This window comes from Mus pahari, chromosome 7 (genome assembly GCF_900095145.1).
Source record: "Mus pahari chromosome 7, PAHARI_EIJ_v1.1, whole genome shotgun sequence".
NCBI classification, from domain to species: Eukaryota; Metazoa; Chordata; class Mammalia; order Rodentia; family Muridae; genus Mus; species Mus pahari.
Genome location: NC_034596.1, coordinates 81,879,911 through 81,896,926, shown reverse-complemented (window position 1 = coordinate 81,896,926; position 17,016 = coordinate 81,879,911). Strand labels below are relative to the sequence as shown.

Here is a 17,016-nt window from a genome sequence, read left to right as displayed (position 1 = left end):
AGCTACCTTATGGAGGCTGGGAATGGGATCTGGGTCCTCTGAAAGAGCAGCCATTGCTCTTAACTACTGAGGAATCTTTCTAGCCCTTAATTTTTTTTTTTTTTTTTTTTTTTTTTTGACACTAGGTCTTTCCCTGAATCTGAAGCTTGATGGCTTGTTTGTTTTCTTTGGAGCTAGGCTGGCCAGCAAGTTCACAGGATCAGCCTCCCAACACTGGAGTTACCATCACCATGCCTGTTTTTTATATAGGGGTTAGGGATTCAAACTTAGGTCCTTTCGCTTTTGCCTTAAGTACTTGTGATGGTTGTTCTTGGTCATCAACTTGACTGCATCTGGAATAGCTATCACAGGGACTATACCCCACAAGTCACTGGGTATACTGTGAGGGATTTACAGTTAATTCCAGATGACATGACAACCATGAGTAGCCGGCACAATATTCTTATCTCTCTGAGACATCCCCCCCTATCCTAGCTTCTTCATGACCACTACTTCTGCTCACCAGTGAGGCTAAAAGCAGAGGGAGTCCTTTGTGTCCTTTATGCTAGTATTTTTATAGCTGGATAAGCATCAGACACTGTTTCATGGACTTCAAATGTTTCAGTGCATTTAAGCTACCCAACAACTCTATTATTCCTGTTTTGTAGAAGAGGAGACTAAGAAGGATTAAGGAAGTGGTCCAAGGTCAAAGAGTTAGTAGGTGATGGGGTGAGGATGTAAATGAAATCTCTCTGGCTTCAGAGCCCATGCTGTGTCTGCAGTGACATCTTTATTTGAATAAAACAAGGTTGCTTCGTCTCTGGGGCAACATTGTGCTCAAGTGCTTGATTTGGTGATAGGTTGAACTGTGTAGTTCACTGGTCAAATCTGGGCCATGATTTGTCTTTATAAAGTTTTATCGACACACAATTATTTCAGCCCACGTAGGCATAGCCTCTGGCTGCTTTCAGAACTCTATAAAGTCCAAACTACCTTCTACTGGGTTCCTTAAGAAATGTGTTTGGTATTTGATGGCAATTGGATAAGATGATAAGGGAGGAGAGGCCCACGTCTTAGAGGGAAGAGAATAGAGACAAAGGGACTAACGGGGGAAGTTAGCAGAAACCACACTAGGAGGAAACTACCTAAGAAAGGAACAGAGGTTGTGTTAGTTGTAATGATGCCTGATTTTATTTTATTTTATTATTATTTTTTTTCAATAAAAATTGTATTTAGAAGAATTCAGAATGTCAACAAAACAGCTGCAATTTTTTTTTGCAATTACAGAATGGTATTCAGTTAGCAGAACAACAATTATCTTAGTATAAGCTGCATCAGAGACAACTGAAGATGAAAAAAATAAAATAAAATAAAACCAAAAGGAAAAATAGAACAAAAACAAAAACCAAACTACTGTACCCATAGATCACTAATTTGTGCTGTGCACCAACAAGAACCTGTTTTAAATTTCCATGCCAATTTACAACCCCCAGATTGTACTAGGCAAGGTTAGTGGCTATTGAAAATACCACCAGGACAGGTAAGACACATTCGGTAGTGTGTTAACTCTACAAAAAAACATACTGTACAGTTTAAAAACAAATCTTACACAGCCTTACATTTCAATTTTTTTCTTTAAAAGGAGTGAGTTGTATACAGGGGTGGGTGTTAAATGCTTTATAGAGCCTGATTTTACTTAAAGATTTTTTTTTTTTAATACAAGGGCACAGATAAATGCACAGTGACCATATTGAGTCGGGGGTGGGGGTAAGAGTGTGCTATAGGAGCAAACTGGAGGGACTTCAAGTCTATACTAGGAGCAGTGTTGTGTCTATGTGAGTGGTAGAGATCTGAGAAACTTAAGGAAAAGATGTCTAGGCTGAGAATCAAAGATCCACTAGACAATAAAGCCCTGGCTAAGACACTAACTTGGATCATTTTGGGAATGTCTAGTCATCAGTTCTGAGGTGTTGGAGGAAACACTAGGCTTAGAGAAGCAAGATTTTTTTTTTTTTAAGGAGTTATCAGAAAGGTCAAAGAGGCCATGCTTTTTAGCCTATGCTATCAGAGCAGCTGAGAGGCTGAGAGAGCTCTTGAGACCAGTGCAGTTCAATACGGAAGCCACCAACTGATTTAACTCCTGGCAGTTCTTAAGTCCTTGGAATGTGGCTACTTCAAATTGAGACATGATGTGTGAGTAACATGCAGACTTGATTTCAAAGAAAAATAAATGTAACCCTCTCTCGTTTAAAAGTATAAATGGTAGTTAATTTATTTATAGGGTCGAATTAAAGATTATTAAAACTAATTTCATTTGCTTTTCTTTTAAAAACTTATTTATGCTTTCCTTTTCTCTGTGTGATGCTTGGATTAAATACAGATTCTTATGAATACTAGACAACTGATCTATCACTGAGCTATATCCAAGCCTGCCTTTTTTACTTTTGCTCTCTATCTCTCTATCTATCTATATGAATTTCTTTTCCTTTTTTTCTGTACTGGGGATTGAACTCAAGGCCTGTACAGGGTAGGCAAATGCTTCGCCATTAAGTTACACCCTCAGACACTAGTATACACTTTTTGCTTTTATTTTATTTTATGTATACAGATGTATTGGCTGAATCTATGTCTGTGTACCACTTATATGCCTGGTGCCTGCAGAGGTTAGAAGAGGGGTGTTACAGATGACTGTGACCTACCATGTGAGTGCTGGAAATTGAACCCGTGTCCTCTAGAAGAGCAGTCAATGTTCTTAACTGCTGAGTCATCTTTCTAGTTCTCTCTAATGTGCATTTTAAAAAACATTTGCTACTATTACATTTATTGACATTTTGTTTGTATATACGTGTGTGGACTCTGTGTGCTCCTGGTGCTTATAGAGGGCACTGGAGCCCCTGGGACTGCAGTTATAGTTGTGAGCTACCATGTGGATGCTGGGACTTAAACCTAGGTCCTCTGAATGAGCAGGTAATGCTCTTAACTACTGACCCATCTCTTCAGCTCGCTAAGATCAAAATTTAACTACACATGCGGTTCACACTTTTTGGTGCAGTGAGCAGTACTTTCTAGGCCTTGGCCATTAACTTCTACACTCCTGAAGGTAATTGGCACAGATATAGCAAAAAACGTTATAGGCAGTCAACTTTGCACATGTGCCAAGTTGAATTCTTCAAAGCATGGCAAAGCCTTTTCTCCCACTGTTAGGTAGTATATGCACCTTGAAGGCGTGCTAATGAAGAATGCAGGTGCGCCTCAAAGCCTTTGTCATCACAGCTGAGATTAATTACAGGGCTCATCCCTGGGGTTGTTTCTGATAGGCTAAAGCTGGCACACAGTGAAGGCCACGCTTGGAATTTTCCTTTGGCTGAGAACTTGTGGATCACAGGTTTCATAACTGGACTGCTGGTTGGTTCCCTCCTTAGAAGCTTGCATGTTGCCTCTGGTATCATGAAAGCTAATCCTCAGAGATGGGACTTTAGGTCCAATACAGATCAGGTCCTCTGGTGTACGTGGTTGTCATCAGCAACAGGGACTCACCCTCTACCTCTGAGGGGAAACCAAGGGCAACAGCAGTATCTATAATGCTTTGGGAGTTCCTGGATAACCCTGACCAATCATAGGAAGGAAGATGCCTTTGTCAACCCAGATGTGACAATTTTATTTAAATCACATATGAGATATATATCTCCATCCATGCATATGTGTGTATTTTATTGTTGGTTTTTTTTTTTCTATGTGTAGCCCTGGCTGTCCTGGAATTCACTTTGTAGACCAGGCTGGTCTTGAACTCAGGAATTCATCTACCTCTGCCTCCCGAGTGCTTATATATAATATATATTACATATTAAATTGTATATAACATGATGTGTGTGTGTGTGTGTGTGTGTGTGCGCGCGTGCACGCGCGCGTGTGCTCTCTTGGCAATTGATTGTGGCAGTGTAGAAAGCAAAATGTTAGCCAAGAGTTATGGAAGAAGACCCAACATACATAACTATAGTTGGCTTTTGTCCAAGTTTAAGAACCATAAATAGATGCTCATCATTCACAAAATTCCAGGTTTGGTCTCCACCAATGCATACCAGTGCTTGGGAGGTGAAGGCAGGCAGATCCGAAGTTCAAAGTCATCTTTGCATACATTCTAGGAGCAAGTTTAAGGTCATTCTGGGATACATGAGACCCAATTTGAAAAAAAAAAAAAAAAAAAAAGAAAAACATTGTGAACCAACTTTGGCTCAGTATGAGTGTGGCAACTGAGGCTCTAAGAGATTACCCGTGAGGCTTCATAGGGAGAAAATGGTAGAGCTAGATTCTGAACTCAGGTGGTCAAACTCCAAAACTTGTGTGATTCTTTGATCACCCTTTAGTTTCTAAATAAAATAGCTAATTATGAGTCAGGAAACAAAGAGGGAAGCCAGGCTTCCCTGGCTTCAGGGAAAACTTATGGGTGAACGTGACCATCAGTAAGCTTGTTGCACTGTGTCCACAGTTGTGTCCTGAGCAGCCCAGGTGAGGCTAGCTCCTTCTGCAGAAGTTTCCTATCTCAAAATAACTTGATGACAGCTGGGCATGGTGGTGCACACCTTTAATTCCAGCACTTGGGAGGTAGAGGCAGGCGGATCTCTGAGTTCCAAAACAGCCAGGACTACACAGAGGGACATATACACGGACACACATATACACAGAGGGACATATACACGGACATACACATATACACAGAGGGACATATACACGGACATACACATATACACAGAGGGACATATACATGGACATACACATATACACAGAGGGACATATACAAGGACATACACATATACACACACCAACACCAACACTAACAACTCCCTGCCCCCCCCAACCCCCTGCAACTTGATGAATGTTTAAGAGCCTCAGACCTATGAAGATCGACTCTGGGAGGAGGGCCTAGATGTCTCTTCTTTAAAGACATTTTCAAGTAAATGGAAGGACCATTGCTTTGCAAAATGATATGCATAGTCCCTGATTTAAGATCTGATTTGGAACTTGGACTTCCAGATAGATCTTGGGAGACAGTGGAGAGTTTACTTAAGCCATGTTGAAGGAGTGAGCTTGATCTTGGGGTTCCTTAGGTAACACTAACAGTTGTACGCTGACTTCTCAATGACTCCCCAACCTTTAGATTGTTGGGGTTCATCTCAGGTAAAGGGATGAACACAGCTGTAAGCAGATAACGAGGGGGAAATCACAGGAAAGCCAATCACTGATTCTCTCCTCCTTCCTCCTTTTAGTCCGTCAGTGTTATGATGTATCCAGCTGGTCCAGGATCCGGTGACTCCCCAGAGGGCTTCTCAGAACAGCCAAGGCTCCAGCCACAAATTGGAAACAGCACAGCTCAGACACTGGGTATTGGAACTGGGTGTACTATGTAGTCCTTTCTTCCTTTAGATCATGGTTGGGGCAGAGAACTGAAGGTAGTAGACAGGGGGAGAGAAATTCAAAGAGGTCTTTCACTAGCATAGACTTGATGCAGGAACTGGCCTTCATTTAAGCAACACATATTTTATTCAGTCATTATTTCCTTCTGTGTGACTGGCTATGTATGTATGTCTCTATGTATCTATGTATGCAAGTATCTATTCATCTATCTATCTATCTATACTATGGATGTATCTATCTATGTATCTATCTGGCTATCTACCTATCTTTCTATCCACAAGGTCTCATTATGTAGCTCTGGCTCAGCATGAACCTACAGAGCTCCACTCAGTCTCCAGAGTGCTAGGATTAAAGGTGTGATCTGCCATGCCCAGCTTTAGTTTTGTATTGCTGTGAGAAAACACCATGACCACTGCCATTCTTACAAGAAAGTGTTTATTTGAAGCTTACAGTTCCTGAGGTGAGTCCATGATGGCAGAGTAGAGGCAGCAGGCAGCCGGCATGTGGATGAACGGAAGCCGAGAGCTGAAGGTTCACATCTCAAGCTACAAGCTGCAAAGAGAACTAAGTGAGAATAGCAAAACCTCAAAGCCAGCCCCCAGTGACACTTCTCCAGCCTAACCCTCCCCAAAGGGCCCCTAACTAGGGACCAAGAATTAAAGTTCTGGAGGCAGATGGGAACCATTTTACTCAAACTACCACACTGATTTAGTATTAGGTACAAGAGAGATACAGGGCAAACACACCATCAATCAGACTTGGTTCCTGGTATTGAAGAGTCCTTCCTTTCCTTCTAATGTTTATCTCATGACAAACAAGCCACCTAACCATTCAGTCTTGTTCCCTGATCTTGTGCAGTCCTTTCTCCCTCCCTCCATTTCTCCCTCCCTTCCAATGGGACCCTCTCTTTCCCCATAGCCCGTTTGGAACAGGTGGATTAAGTACTGGAACCGTAAGATTAAGAACCGTATGTACTGGAAGCAGGGAAGACTCCGTTTGTGACCTAGAATCTGAGCTCGGGAGGAAGAAAGGCCAGAAGAGGCGTGAGAATGAGGAACAGTATATTCCTGTACTGTTGGCTCAGAAGGGCTAATTCCAGAAGCTATGGTCAGCAGAAGTCTTTGCGGAAAGTCCAGTCCTTTGTATTAGAGATGAAGAAAGGGTCAAAAGGGGGATATGATGTTTCTGAGGTAGACCCCTAGTTAGTGGCAAAATTGGGAATAAAATAGTGGTCTCTTAATGATACTTTAGAGACTCCTACGAGCCCCTTAATATTTTTTATTATTTATATCTTTAAACTTTATATTTATTATTTATATCTTTGAACTTTTAAAGTTAGCATTGAGAGTTTCACGCTAGGCTGTTCTGTTGCCTTCTAACGCAGCCCTTCCCTTTGCGACCCGCCCCCTTTCTCTTGTTCCCAATAAAGTTGTTGTTGAAACGCCAGCCTGGGGCGGGGCCTGGGCGGCGAGGAGGCGGAGCCTAGGCGGCTCAAGGCAAAGCCTTGATAGCGTGGGGGCGGAGCCCTGGTGGCGCGGGGCGGGGTCGAACCTAGGAGACCGGTGTGCGGCTGTGTGGAGCGGCGGCGGCGCTAGCAGGCGGCCGGCCATGATCGCGTCGTGCCTGTATTACCTGCTGTTGCCGGCCGCGCGCCTCTTCCGCTTTCTCTCAGGTACGGGCCTTGCGCCCCGATGGACGGGAGCCCGGGCTACCCCTGTTGAGCTCCACGGGCCCTGGGGCGGAGCGTGAGGCCTCAGGACCGCGGTCCTCTGCCGGGGGCAAAGTGTGAGGTGGTCCGCGGGCCGTCCTGGCCCCACGAGGCTCGGGCTGGCGGGCCATTCTCGTGGGCAGCCCCTCCTCACGCTGTGGTCTGGTGACGTCGGGCCACGGTTAACGTGGACCCAGGGCTGGGGAAGGGGGCGTCCTCCTTGGCTGTGGCGGTGGTCCTGGGGCAGGCTGAAATACTCCCCGGAGCCGGGAGCGGTGGCCACCCGGGACAGGCGAGGACCGGACTTCTCGGCGGGTAGAGTTAGGGACGGCTGTGCCTTTAGGCGGGTGGGCTCACTTCTCACAGGTTTTTTTCTTTTACTGCGGCCAGTCATTTGCTGTCCTCTTTGAGCCGACTCTAGTTGAAAAACAGACACGCTCAGAACTAGACGAGTTTAAAACCTCAGTTTTGGAGCAAGTGCTCAGAGAGAGCTGTGATAGGCTGTTAGTGAGGGGTGTGGTTGTTACTTCTGCGCGCAGTCTGCCTTCGCTCTGCTTTTGAAATCCATAGGCTTTCTTTCACACAAGCCCAGTTTTAATTTGTGGTCCCACAGAATCCCCAGACTTTTCTCCTGTAACCTCGGGGCACTTCTAAGAAGGGTTTTTTTGTTTGTTTAGAAATAGGACGCCCAACTGCACCCTGCGCCTTTTCTTTCTGGAACTGCACTATCTTGGAGATGGATACTGTATTTTTATATCAAACATTATTATTATTATTATTATTATTATTATTATTATTATTATTATTTTACTGTGTTGCCTCTAGCCTGCCAGCTTCAACAGAGCAGGGCCTTGCCCATTTGTTCATGGTATCTTATGCTAACATAGGACTTGCTGGCAGTCATGGGTCTCCCAGAGGGCTCAGGAAGGCCTTCGGTGTGTATGTTTCTCAGGAATGGGAAGTCCTTCACAAGTCACTGTGTTCTGAGTACCCAGCATAGTCCTTTAATTTTGTGGCTATCTAGTGACCACAATGGCAGCCTGTTAGTTCACAGGTTTCCCAGTTAATACAATTCTAGAGATTTTAGAGGAGCCCTCCAATCCATGTGTTATGAAGGGACAGTTCTATTAACTTTGTGTATTTGGCATTTTGTAAAAGATTTGTTCAGTAAACCATCTCCACCAATATTATCTGCTGAATTTGAAAGTGAGGGACTTTATGCCTCTCAGGAAGCCCCTCTGGCATGTGTTAATATGTTTCAAGGGTCAGATGATTTGTAAGTTCTTGACTAAGTCCCAGCAGCTGAGCCTGTTGGTTAAGAATGTATTAGAGCAGAAGAGCATTTACTGTGAGCCTGTCCTGTGCACTGTAGGATGCTTGGTGGCACCCCTACAATCATAGTGCCTCAGCAGCTCTGGAAATTACTGTTCCCTTAGGGCAAAAGTCTGCCTCTCTCACCTAGTTGGAAAAACACTGATTTAATTTTTAAATGATTGATTTGTTCTCTGGGTGCACAGAATGTGTGTATGTGGTGGACTAGCCAGGGCGCGTGTGGAAGTCAGAGGACAGCCTTTGTGGATTTGGTTCCTTCAGCCTTTGTGGCAAGTACCTTTCCTCGCTGAGCCATCTTGCTGGCCCAGACTTACCTGAATTGACTGACTTAGAGAGACATAAATGAATATAGTTCACAAACTGCCAGTAAGATGAGTGTCTGGTGGTCACGGGCAATCACTGTGTGCATGCCATTTGTCCTGGGATGTGAGTGAGTGCTTGCTGGTCTGTGTGCATGTGTGAGAGGGAGGGGACTGACTTGCTGCCATCAAGACAGGACTTTGAAGCTCTAATTTTAGAGCTCTGCCTGCTCTGTTGCCTATTGGCTGTGAGCTCTGCCTGCTCTGTTGCCATTGGCTGTCTTTTGTGGGTGCTATAGCATAGATGACAGCTGTCTCATAATTGTCAGTGGCTGGTACCATTTAATTTACAGCCTCTGGTGTGTTATGGAGCGAGAAAGCAGTGAGGTTTGTGAAAATGTTCTGGGTGGGATGAACAACTCTGGAAAGAGGCCTAGGGGGTTCTGTTACAAATGTAAGTTGGTTTTAAGACCCACTTTAGTAGTAATATTATTTTTGGAATGCTTTCATAGAGCTTATAGACCTGGAAAACCCTCTTCTCAAAGTCAAGAGGAGTAAGTCCGTCTGAAGGAACGTTGTTTAGAGTCAGTTTTGTTAATTTTGTTATGAGTATAATTCTCAGTATTATTTCACAATGAAGTATTAGTTCTAATGTGTCATTTTCAGGACTGGAGAACTGATGTTAAAAGTAGAGTTTTCAGCGCTGGAGAAATGGCTCAGTAGTTAAGAGCTCTGGTTGTTTTTCTAGGGGATTCAAGTGTGATCCATTCCCAACCCCCACATGGTAGCATACCATACTCTGTAACTCCAGGCCCAGGGCATCCAACAGCCTTCTCTGACCCCTGTAGGTACTAGGCACGCGCGCGCACACACACACACACACACACACACACACACACACACACAACACAGACATACGTGTAGACAGAACACCTATACACTTAAAATAAGTTAAAAATTAAAAAGGAGTGTTTACCTCCAGGAAAAGAGATGAGGTTATATGTTCCGGTCTGTGTTGTAGATTACCTCTGGGATTAGTGTTCTTTCATTCTCCCATTGAAATTTATCAGGTCCCTGCCTTGCAAATTGGTTAATACTTGTAAAGCGATTACAACAGAGTCTGGCACATCACAAGCAATGCTGAGATGAGATGAGGTCTCAGGTATTGAGTTGGGAGGCTGTGACAGTGCAATGCCCAGCAAGGTGGAGATGATCATGGTTCCCATGAGGCCTCTGTTCCAGCTGGAGAATACTGTGGAACAAGTTTTGCTGTCTTCTTATAACCTGATATTTTGGCTTCCTTTCTAGATGCTTTCTTTACATGTCAAAAAAATGCCCTTCTGGCGAAGAGCTCATCCCCCCAGGTAGAGGGTAACTTTGCCATGGCCCCTCGGGGGCCTGACCAAGAAGAGTGTGAGGGCCTGCTGCAGCAGTGGCGAGAAGAAGGGTGGAACCAGACACTCTCAACTGCAAGCGAGGGTCCTCTTGCAGATAAGGGACTAGCTGAGAGCAGTCTGGCCCTCCTGATGGATAATTCTGGAGAGCAGGATGCTGCCTCGGAGGACAAGTGGTCCAGCAGGCAGCTGAGTGACCTTCGGGCAGCAGAGAACCTGGACCAGCCTTTCCCTGAGGTGCTAGGGGAGGAGCCTCTGGCCGAGGTTGAGGGTCCTTTGTGGGCAGCTGTTCCGGTACAGACCGGGCCCCAGTATGCAGACTGTGCTGTTCTCCCAATGGGTGCAATGGCCGCAGAACCGTGGGAAGAGGACCCTGCAATGGTGGCCTGGAGCGTAGCCCCGGAGCCTGTGCCCCAGGAAGAGACTTCCATGTGGCCCTTTGAAGGCCTGGAACAGCTGCAGCCTCCCCCAATGGAAATACCTTATCATGGTGAGTCTGACAACCAGCATAGTGAGCCTGGGTTGCGGGTCATCTAGAGAAGAGCTTGTAGTTGGGAGTTCTGCTGTCACATTTAGTTTTTCTGAGACCATTGAAGGCTCATCATGTCCGTCCTCATGTGTCTACAGATGAAAAAGTTATAGTGCAGAGAGGGATGGGACATGTCTGATGTCACAGTTAGGCAGTGAGATAACTGAGGCCCAACCTTAGTTCTGAAATTCAGTCTACTTGTTTTTCTGCAGCTGTGACCCAGGGCTTTGTGGAGGCAGGGGTTTGGAGGTCTCAGGGCCTCTACTCTGCCTCAGGGAGAATAACTCTATTTTTATGTATGTTACATATATTGGGAGTCTATGAAAATGTGAAGAAAGTTCTGTGGCTTAAATAGGTTTGAAATCTACTCAGGTACCCAACCCCAGAAGACTATTAATGAAACCCCATGGCATGATTCCCCAGAGACTCACGGCTATATCATATGTGGGAGCTTGTTAGACTCATAAGTATTCATGAACATATGCTAGGAGGTAGGTAACCAGGGGATACAGTGATGGACAGGCCAAGATTGTCTCTAGCCCTGAGGAGCTTACTGTCAGCTCTGAAACATGTCCTCAGATGGAGGGTGGCAGGGGCAATGGAGAAAGGAACCTCGGGCATGACATGGTGACACTGGGTAGTAGTGGCTTGGCCACTGGATAACCACATGTCTTCTGGAGCTCTTCTCTTGACCCCTTTGCAGAAATCCTGTGGCGAGAATGGGAGGATTTCTCCACACAGCCAGATGCTCAGGGTCTGGAGGCAGGAGATGGTCCTCAGTTCCAGTTCACTCTGATGTCGTATAATATCCTGGCCCAGGACCTGATGCAGCAGAGCTCAGAGCTCTATCTGCATTGCCATCCAGACATCCTCAACTGGAATTACCGCTTTGCCAACCTCATGCAGGAATTCCAGCACTGGGACCCGGATGTGAGTGAAGAGGGAGATGCGCCATCTTGCATAGGTGCAGACCTAGGCTGTTTTCTGTCACTCGGAGAGAATGAGTTCCTATTCCATAGCTATCCAGATGATGCCAGCTGTGCCAGATGAGCTAAGATTATCTTTGGCTCTGTAGATGACAAGTTTGAGTTTGCCTGCCCTGGAGTCAAGCATTTTGGGCAGATGCCAAGATGATTCTCAGAGTGTACACTTTCCAGCACTCTTGTGCAGAGATTGACAGGGTGGGGAAATCTAACATGCATGTCTTGGCCACCTCAAGCTTCAGTCTGGGCCTGTGCTTGCTGCTGCTGGTGGCTGGCTAGCTGGGAAGTCAGCTCTGTGGGAAGTCTCACTATGACCCTCAATCTGCTCTGGGGGCCTACTCTTAGGGAGTAGGAGTCATAATGTTCTGGACCTCTGGAGTGATTGGTTCCTTTGTCAATTCCCCAGATCCTGTGCCTTCAGGAAGTCCAGGAAGACCATTACTGGGAGCAGCTGGAGCCCTCTCTGCGGATGATGGGTACTACAGCACCCCACAGCATGTTTGCCAGCCCCTCTTCCTCTAGCCCTGCAGTCACCTGAAGAGTCTGCCTCTTCTTTGTGTCCTAGTAAACCCTCAGCCCCGCCTGTGGGCTAGTTACTTTTGTGTGTGTGAGGAGGTAGAGTTCTAGGTTTTTAAACCTTTGAAGTAATCAACTCCTGTGGTGTGAGGCTGCCTGTTATTGATCCCATTTTACAGATGAGAAACAGGTTCCAAAAGTTGCTGTGACTTGCTCAAAACCCCTAAACTACAAGGCTAGTAGGTTGTGGAGCCAGGACTTCTACTTATCTGACTAGGGACTGGGGAAGGTACTAGGTAACCCACTGGATTACAGGACCCTCACTTGGCGTCAGTTTTGCCTCTGGTGACAAGCCTCTGTTCTTTCATATTTGTTGCTTATATCCTTTCCTTGTCCCTTCCCCTTCTTGTTCCTCAGGCTCTGGCTGTAGTTGTAAGGGAATCTCTGCAGAACCTGAGGTGGCAAGGGCTGTCTTGTGGGTTCCCAGGATTGGTGCCTTAGACTCAGACCCTTTGTGGTGCTGCAGTGGTTGGAAGGGATGAAGGCTTCCCTGACTCTGACCCATCTCCATGGTGGCATTTCCTTACAGGCTTCACCTGTTTTTACAAGAGGAGGACTGGGTGTAAAACGGATGGCTGCGCTGTATGCTACAAGCCCACCAGGTTCCGTCTGCTCTGTGCCAGCCCTGTGGAGTACTTCCGGCCTGGGTTGGAGCTCCTCAACCGGGATAATGTGGGCTTAGTGTTGCTGCTGCAGCCACTAGTGCCAGAAGGTCTGGGGCAAGTCTCAGTGGCTCCCCTGTGTGTGGCAAATACCCATGTCTTGTACAACCCACGTCGGGGTGATGTCAAGCTGGCCCAGATGGCCATTCTTCTGGCTGAGGTGGACAAGGTGGCCAGGTTGTCAGATGGCAGTCACTGCCCCATCATCTTGTGTGGGGACCTGAATTCTGTCCCTGATTCACCTCTCTACAATTTCATCAGGGATGGAGAGCTCCAGTACAATGGCATGCCAGCCTGGAAGGTGAAATGGGACAGCCGCGGTGGGGTGGAAACTCGGGCTAGGGAGAGAGCTGGGTGTCGCATCAGCAGCTGCTTCTGTGACAAGGGACTGTTTGGCTCCCTCCTTTTGCTGCTGATGCTGAATGGCTGTGTCTGCTCTTGGAGATTAGCAGCACATGAATACCTCGGGCACATTCAGCATCTTCCCATTTGTATCATGTTCTAGTTTGCAAGCGATTCCTATGAGTTGTTTAACAATTAAGACAAAATAAGAGAAAATACCCTTTTGTTACCTAAATCCCATCGTCCCACATGGAGTGAAGTGATGACTCTTCTAAGTGTAGCAACACTTCTCTCAAGTCAGTCTCCGTGCAGTTAAAGTATTTATGCTGCCAAATACTATCCAAGTTTACATTATTAAACTCCTAGCTGTGTCTCAAGTACTGTTTTGAGCAGTTTACATATATCAACTATTATATTTCCACTGTTTCTATCATTAAATATTTTTAATAAGTACAGAAACTAAGGCTGAGAGGTACTAAATAATTTTGTTTAGGTCATGCAGTTAGTGTGGGGGGTGCTCAAGAATTATAGTTGGTGGCCTGGCCTCTGATACCATGCTGTGATCACCACAACAGGAGATATATAAACCTTCATATGTGTCTTATAAACACAGCACAGTACTGTTTTTGTTTTGGGCTGTTTTTTTTTCTTTCAGCCAATAATTTACATTTGAATTTAATTTCTTATAGCTGCCAAACATTGGTAGCATAGATAGCTCATAGTTTTATTGGCTTGTTTTGACTCTATCTTATGTTACTTAATCTTTCTGTTCCTGTTTTGTCTCTCCTGATCCACATTTTTGTTTAATTTTTGGCAAAACACAATGGAGCGGGGACACAAAATGACTGAACCACCATTGAGTACTTGGGCATTTCTTTCAGTGAGGTTACTTAAGTGCTGGTGATGTCCTGGTTGCTCAGAGCAAGGCATTAGCCTGCTGTACAGGAACTGTCTTCAAGGAGCTCGGGCAGGAGAATTTGCTGAGTGCCTACCACGTGACAGGCAGGCACAGTCAGGGATGGGTTGTGAGAACATTTGTTTTGGAACCAGATATCCTTGAATTCAGATTTCTGTTCTGTCATCCTGGGCAAGTTATGGAACTTTCTCAGGCCTCCTCTGCTTCATCTGTATGATGAGGGTATAGTGGGACCAATGGTAGATACCTTAGGATCATATGAAGTAATGCATGTGAGGTTTTCTAGTGCCCTTTTCAAAGGGAATGGTAGTAATCACTAGTGGTTATTATTAGTGTAAGATTTTTAATTGTATGTGGTATTAGTGGGGTTTTTTTTGTTTGTTTGTTTTTTTCGAGACAGGGTTTCTCTGTNTAGCCCTGGCTGTCCTGGAACTCACTTTGTAGACCAGGCTGGCCTTGAACTCAGAAATCCGCCTACCTCTGCCTCCCAAGTGCTGGGATTAAAGGCGTGCGCCACCATGCCCCGCTTTTTTTTTGGGGGGGGGGTATTAGTGTTCTTAGTAAGTAATATTAACTTAAAGAACATTAAGTGACTTGTCCAAAGTCACAGCCTGTAAGTGGCCATTAATTCCTTTTTAAAGTATTTATTTATTAACTTTACATCCCAATATTAGCTTCACCTCTCCTCCCAGTACCCCGTCCCATAGATCTTACCCTCACTTCCCCCTCCTCTTCTCTGAGATAGGAGAGCACTGTCCCCCCAGCACATGAGTCACTGCAGGACCAGGTGTCTCCTCTCCCACTGAGGCTGGACAAAGTGGCCCAGTTAGGGGAACAGGATCTACAGGCAGGCAGCAGATTCAGGGACAGCCCCCACTCCAGTTGTTGGGGGACCCGCATGCAGACCAAGTTGCATATCTGCTACAAATGTGCAGGAGATGGCCCTTAATTCTAAGGTTCTTCGTTCGGATTGCATACTGGATGTTTATGCCCTTTGAGGGCAAGGGGGTGGTATCCTAGTGCCATACACATAGTTGGCATTCATATCTTTGTTGGTAAATGAAATAAGGGGATTTTGCTGCCCACATGGAGATGTGCGGATGACTGATGTTGCTGAATGTTTCCCCCACACGCTCTGTCCATTCCTAGGCTGCTCATGAATTTGGCAGAGGATGGTGACATAGACACGGTAAAGTGCTTGCTGCATCTCCCATTTGGTTTTACCCTGTGTTTCCCCAATACCAGACTCAAGGAATCGACTTTGATCTAGAAGATGCCGAGTTGAGGATGGCAGGATCAACCTGTGTGCATTACAAATTAAGATCTGCCGAGAGTTGGTCTCCCTTGTGCAGCATTGTGTATATTTTTCTGAGGTGAACCTCAGGACCACGTGCTCTACAGCTCTGTTTTCCTTAACTTAGTCCCCACTCTGTTCACTGTTTTCTATCACATGGACGTTTATGTGTTTCTAGTGAGAATGTAAAGTTATAATTAGTTCCTTATTTGTCGCCTTCCCTGGAGATTAGTGGCTTGCTCATTCCATGTGTACACTGTTGTCTGATTGTGTGTGTTTGTGTTTGTTCAAATGTCCCAAATCATGAGTCCTTTCCTTTCTCTATCTTGACTTCCTCATGCCCACCTGGCTTTGCTTTTCTTTTTTTGGTAGGTTTCTGGACAGGAAGACTTCTCTCATCAGCTTTACCAGAGGAAGCTGCAGGCCCCACTGTGGCCCAGCTCCCTGGGCATCACTGATTGCTGTCAATATGTCACCTGTCATCCCAAGAGATCAGGTAAGCAGTTTTTCTTCTTTGTGTTTTTTGTTTGTCTGTTTGCTTGGGTGCCTGTATGTGTACCCTGTGTGTGCCTGGTGCCTGCACAGCCTAGAAGGCCTCTGGTCCCTTGACACTCACACTAACAGATGGTTGTGGGCTATCATGTGGGTGCTAGGAACCAAACTTTGGCACTCTGCAAGAGTAGCTGGTGCTTTTCTGGGCAAACCATCTTTCAGTGCTCAAGTAGCACATTGTTTTTGTTGTTATCTTTTGACACAAGGTGTCTCTATGTAGCTCTAGCTGTCCTGAAACCCACCATGTAGACTAGGCTGGCTTGGATCTCAGAGCACTTGCCTCGTCTTCCACAGTGCTGGGATTGAAAGCGTACACTACCATGCTTGGCTCATATATTGCATTGTTGGTTTGCAGTGTCTTCATGTTCATGTGGAGTGAACGGTTGCTCTTAATAATGAAAGTGTAATCTCCTTGATGTTCTTAGCATGTCCCCATGTCCCCCCCCCCCCCGTTTTCCTCATTGGGCTCCTGTGCCTTTCCTTTACCATATGGCATTTCCTGGTTTATAGAGAGACTAAAATATGGCCGAGACTTCCTACTACGATTCCGCTTCTGCGACCTGGCTTGTCAGCGACCAGTAGGACTGGTTCTCATGGAAGGAGTGACAGACACTAAGCCAGGTAACAGGAAGCCTGTTTTCTTGGCTCTTATCTTTCGTCACTGCTGACATTTGTAAGTTCTTGTTTGCTAGGCCTCTCTCTCTCTCTCTCTCTCTCTCTCTCTCTCTCTCTCTCTCAAGCGTTGTCTGTTCATGTGTGTGAATGAGTACTGTGTGCATGCAGTGCCTGCAGAGGATCAAAGATGGCATCAGATCCTCTGGAGCTGGAGTAACAGGTGCTCCTGAGCTGCCTGATGTGGGTGCTGGGAATGGGGTCTGTGTCCTCTTCAGGAGCAGCAAGTGCTTTTAACTGCTGAGCCATCTCTCTATCTTGTTCCTCGTCTCTTCTAAATATAATTCCTGACCAGCTTCTGATAATGAGTTTGGAAGAAGGAAGGTGAGCAGAGTTCATGCTTAGATGTATATTTTGCATCCAAGC

At 45.6% G+C, this 17,016-nt stretch overlaps 1 protein-coding gene and 1 long non-coding RNA gene across 2 annotated transcripts in view; one reads left to right on the top strand and one right to left on the bottom strand.

The window, feature by feature from the left end:
• Nucleotides 1-5,819: 5,819 nt before the first annotated feature.
• On the bottom strand, nucleotides 5,820-7,086 carry LOC110324421. The gene is made up of 3 exons (XR_002380688.1): nucleotides 7,024-7,086; nucleotides 6,367-6,529; nucleotides 5,820-5,936 (listed from the first exon to the last, which is right to left on the bottom strand). It is a non-coding gene; the product is annotated as an uncharacterized LOC110324421 (long non-coding RNA).
• The window catches only part of Angel1 (angel homolog 1), a 29,059-nt gene continuing 18,981 nt past the window's right edge, over nucleotides 6,939-17,016 (top strand). Inside the window, exons 1-7 of the mRNA XM_021201983.2 lie at nucleotides 6,939-7,063; nucleotides 10,039-10,614; nucleotides 11,357-11,583; nucleotides 12,043-12,112; nucleotides 12,742-13,175; nucleotides 15,799-15,922; nucleotides 16,489-16,599. Of these exons, the coding sequence (XP_021057642.1) occupies nucleotides 7,000-7,063; nucleotides 10,039-10,614; nucleotides 11,357-11,583; nucleotides 12,043-12,112; nucleotides 12,742-13,175; nucleotides 15,799-15,922; nucleotides 16,489-16,599 (1,606 nt within the window). The 5' untranslated portion in view covers nucleotides 6,939-6,999. The remainder of the gene's footprint in view (nucleotides 7,064-10,038; nucleotides 10,615-11,356; nucleotides 11,584-12,042; nucleotides 12,113-12,741; nucleotides 13,176-15,798; nucleotides 15,923-16,488; nucleotides 16,600-17,016) is intronic.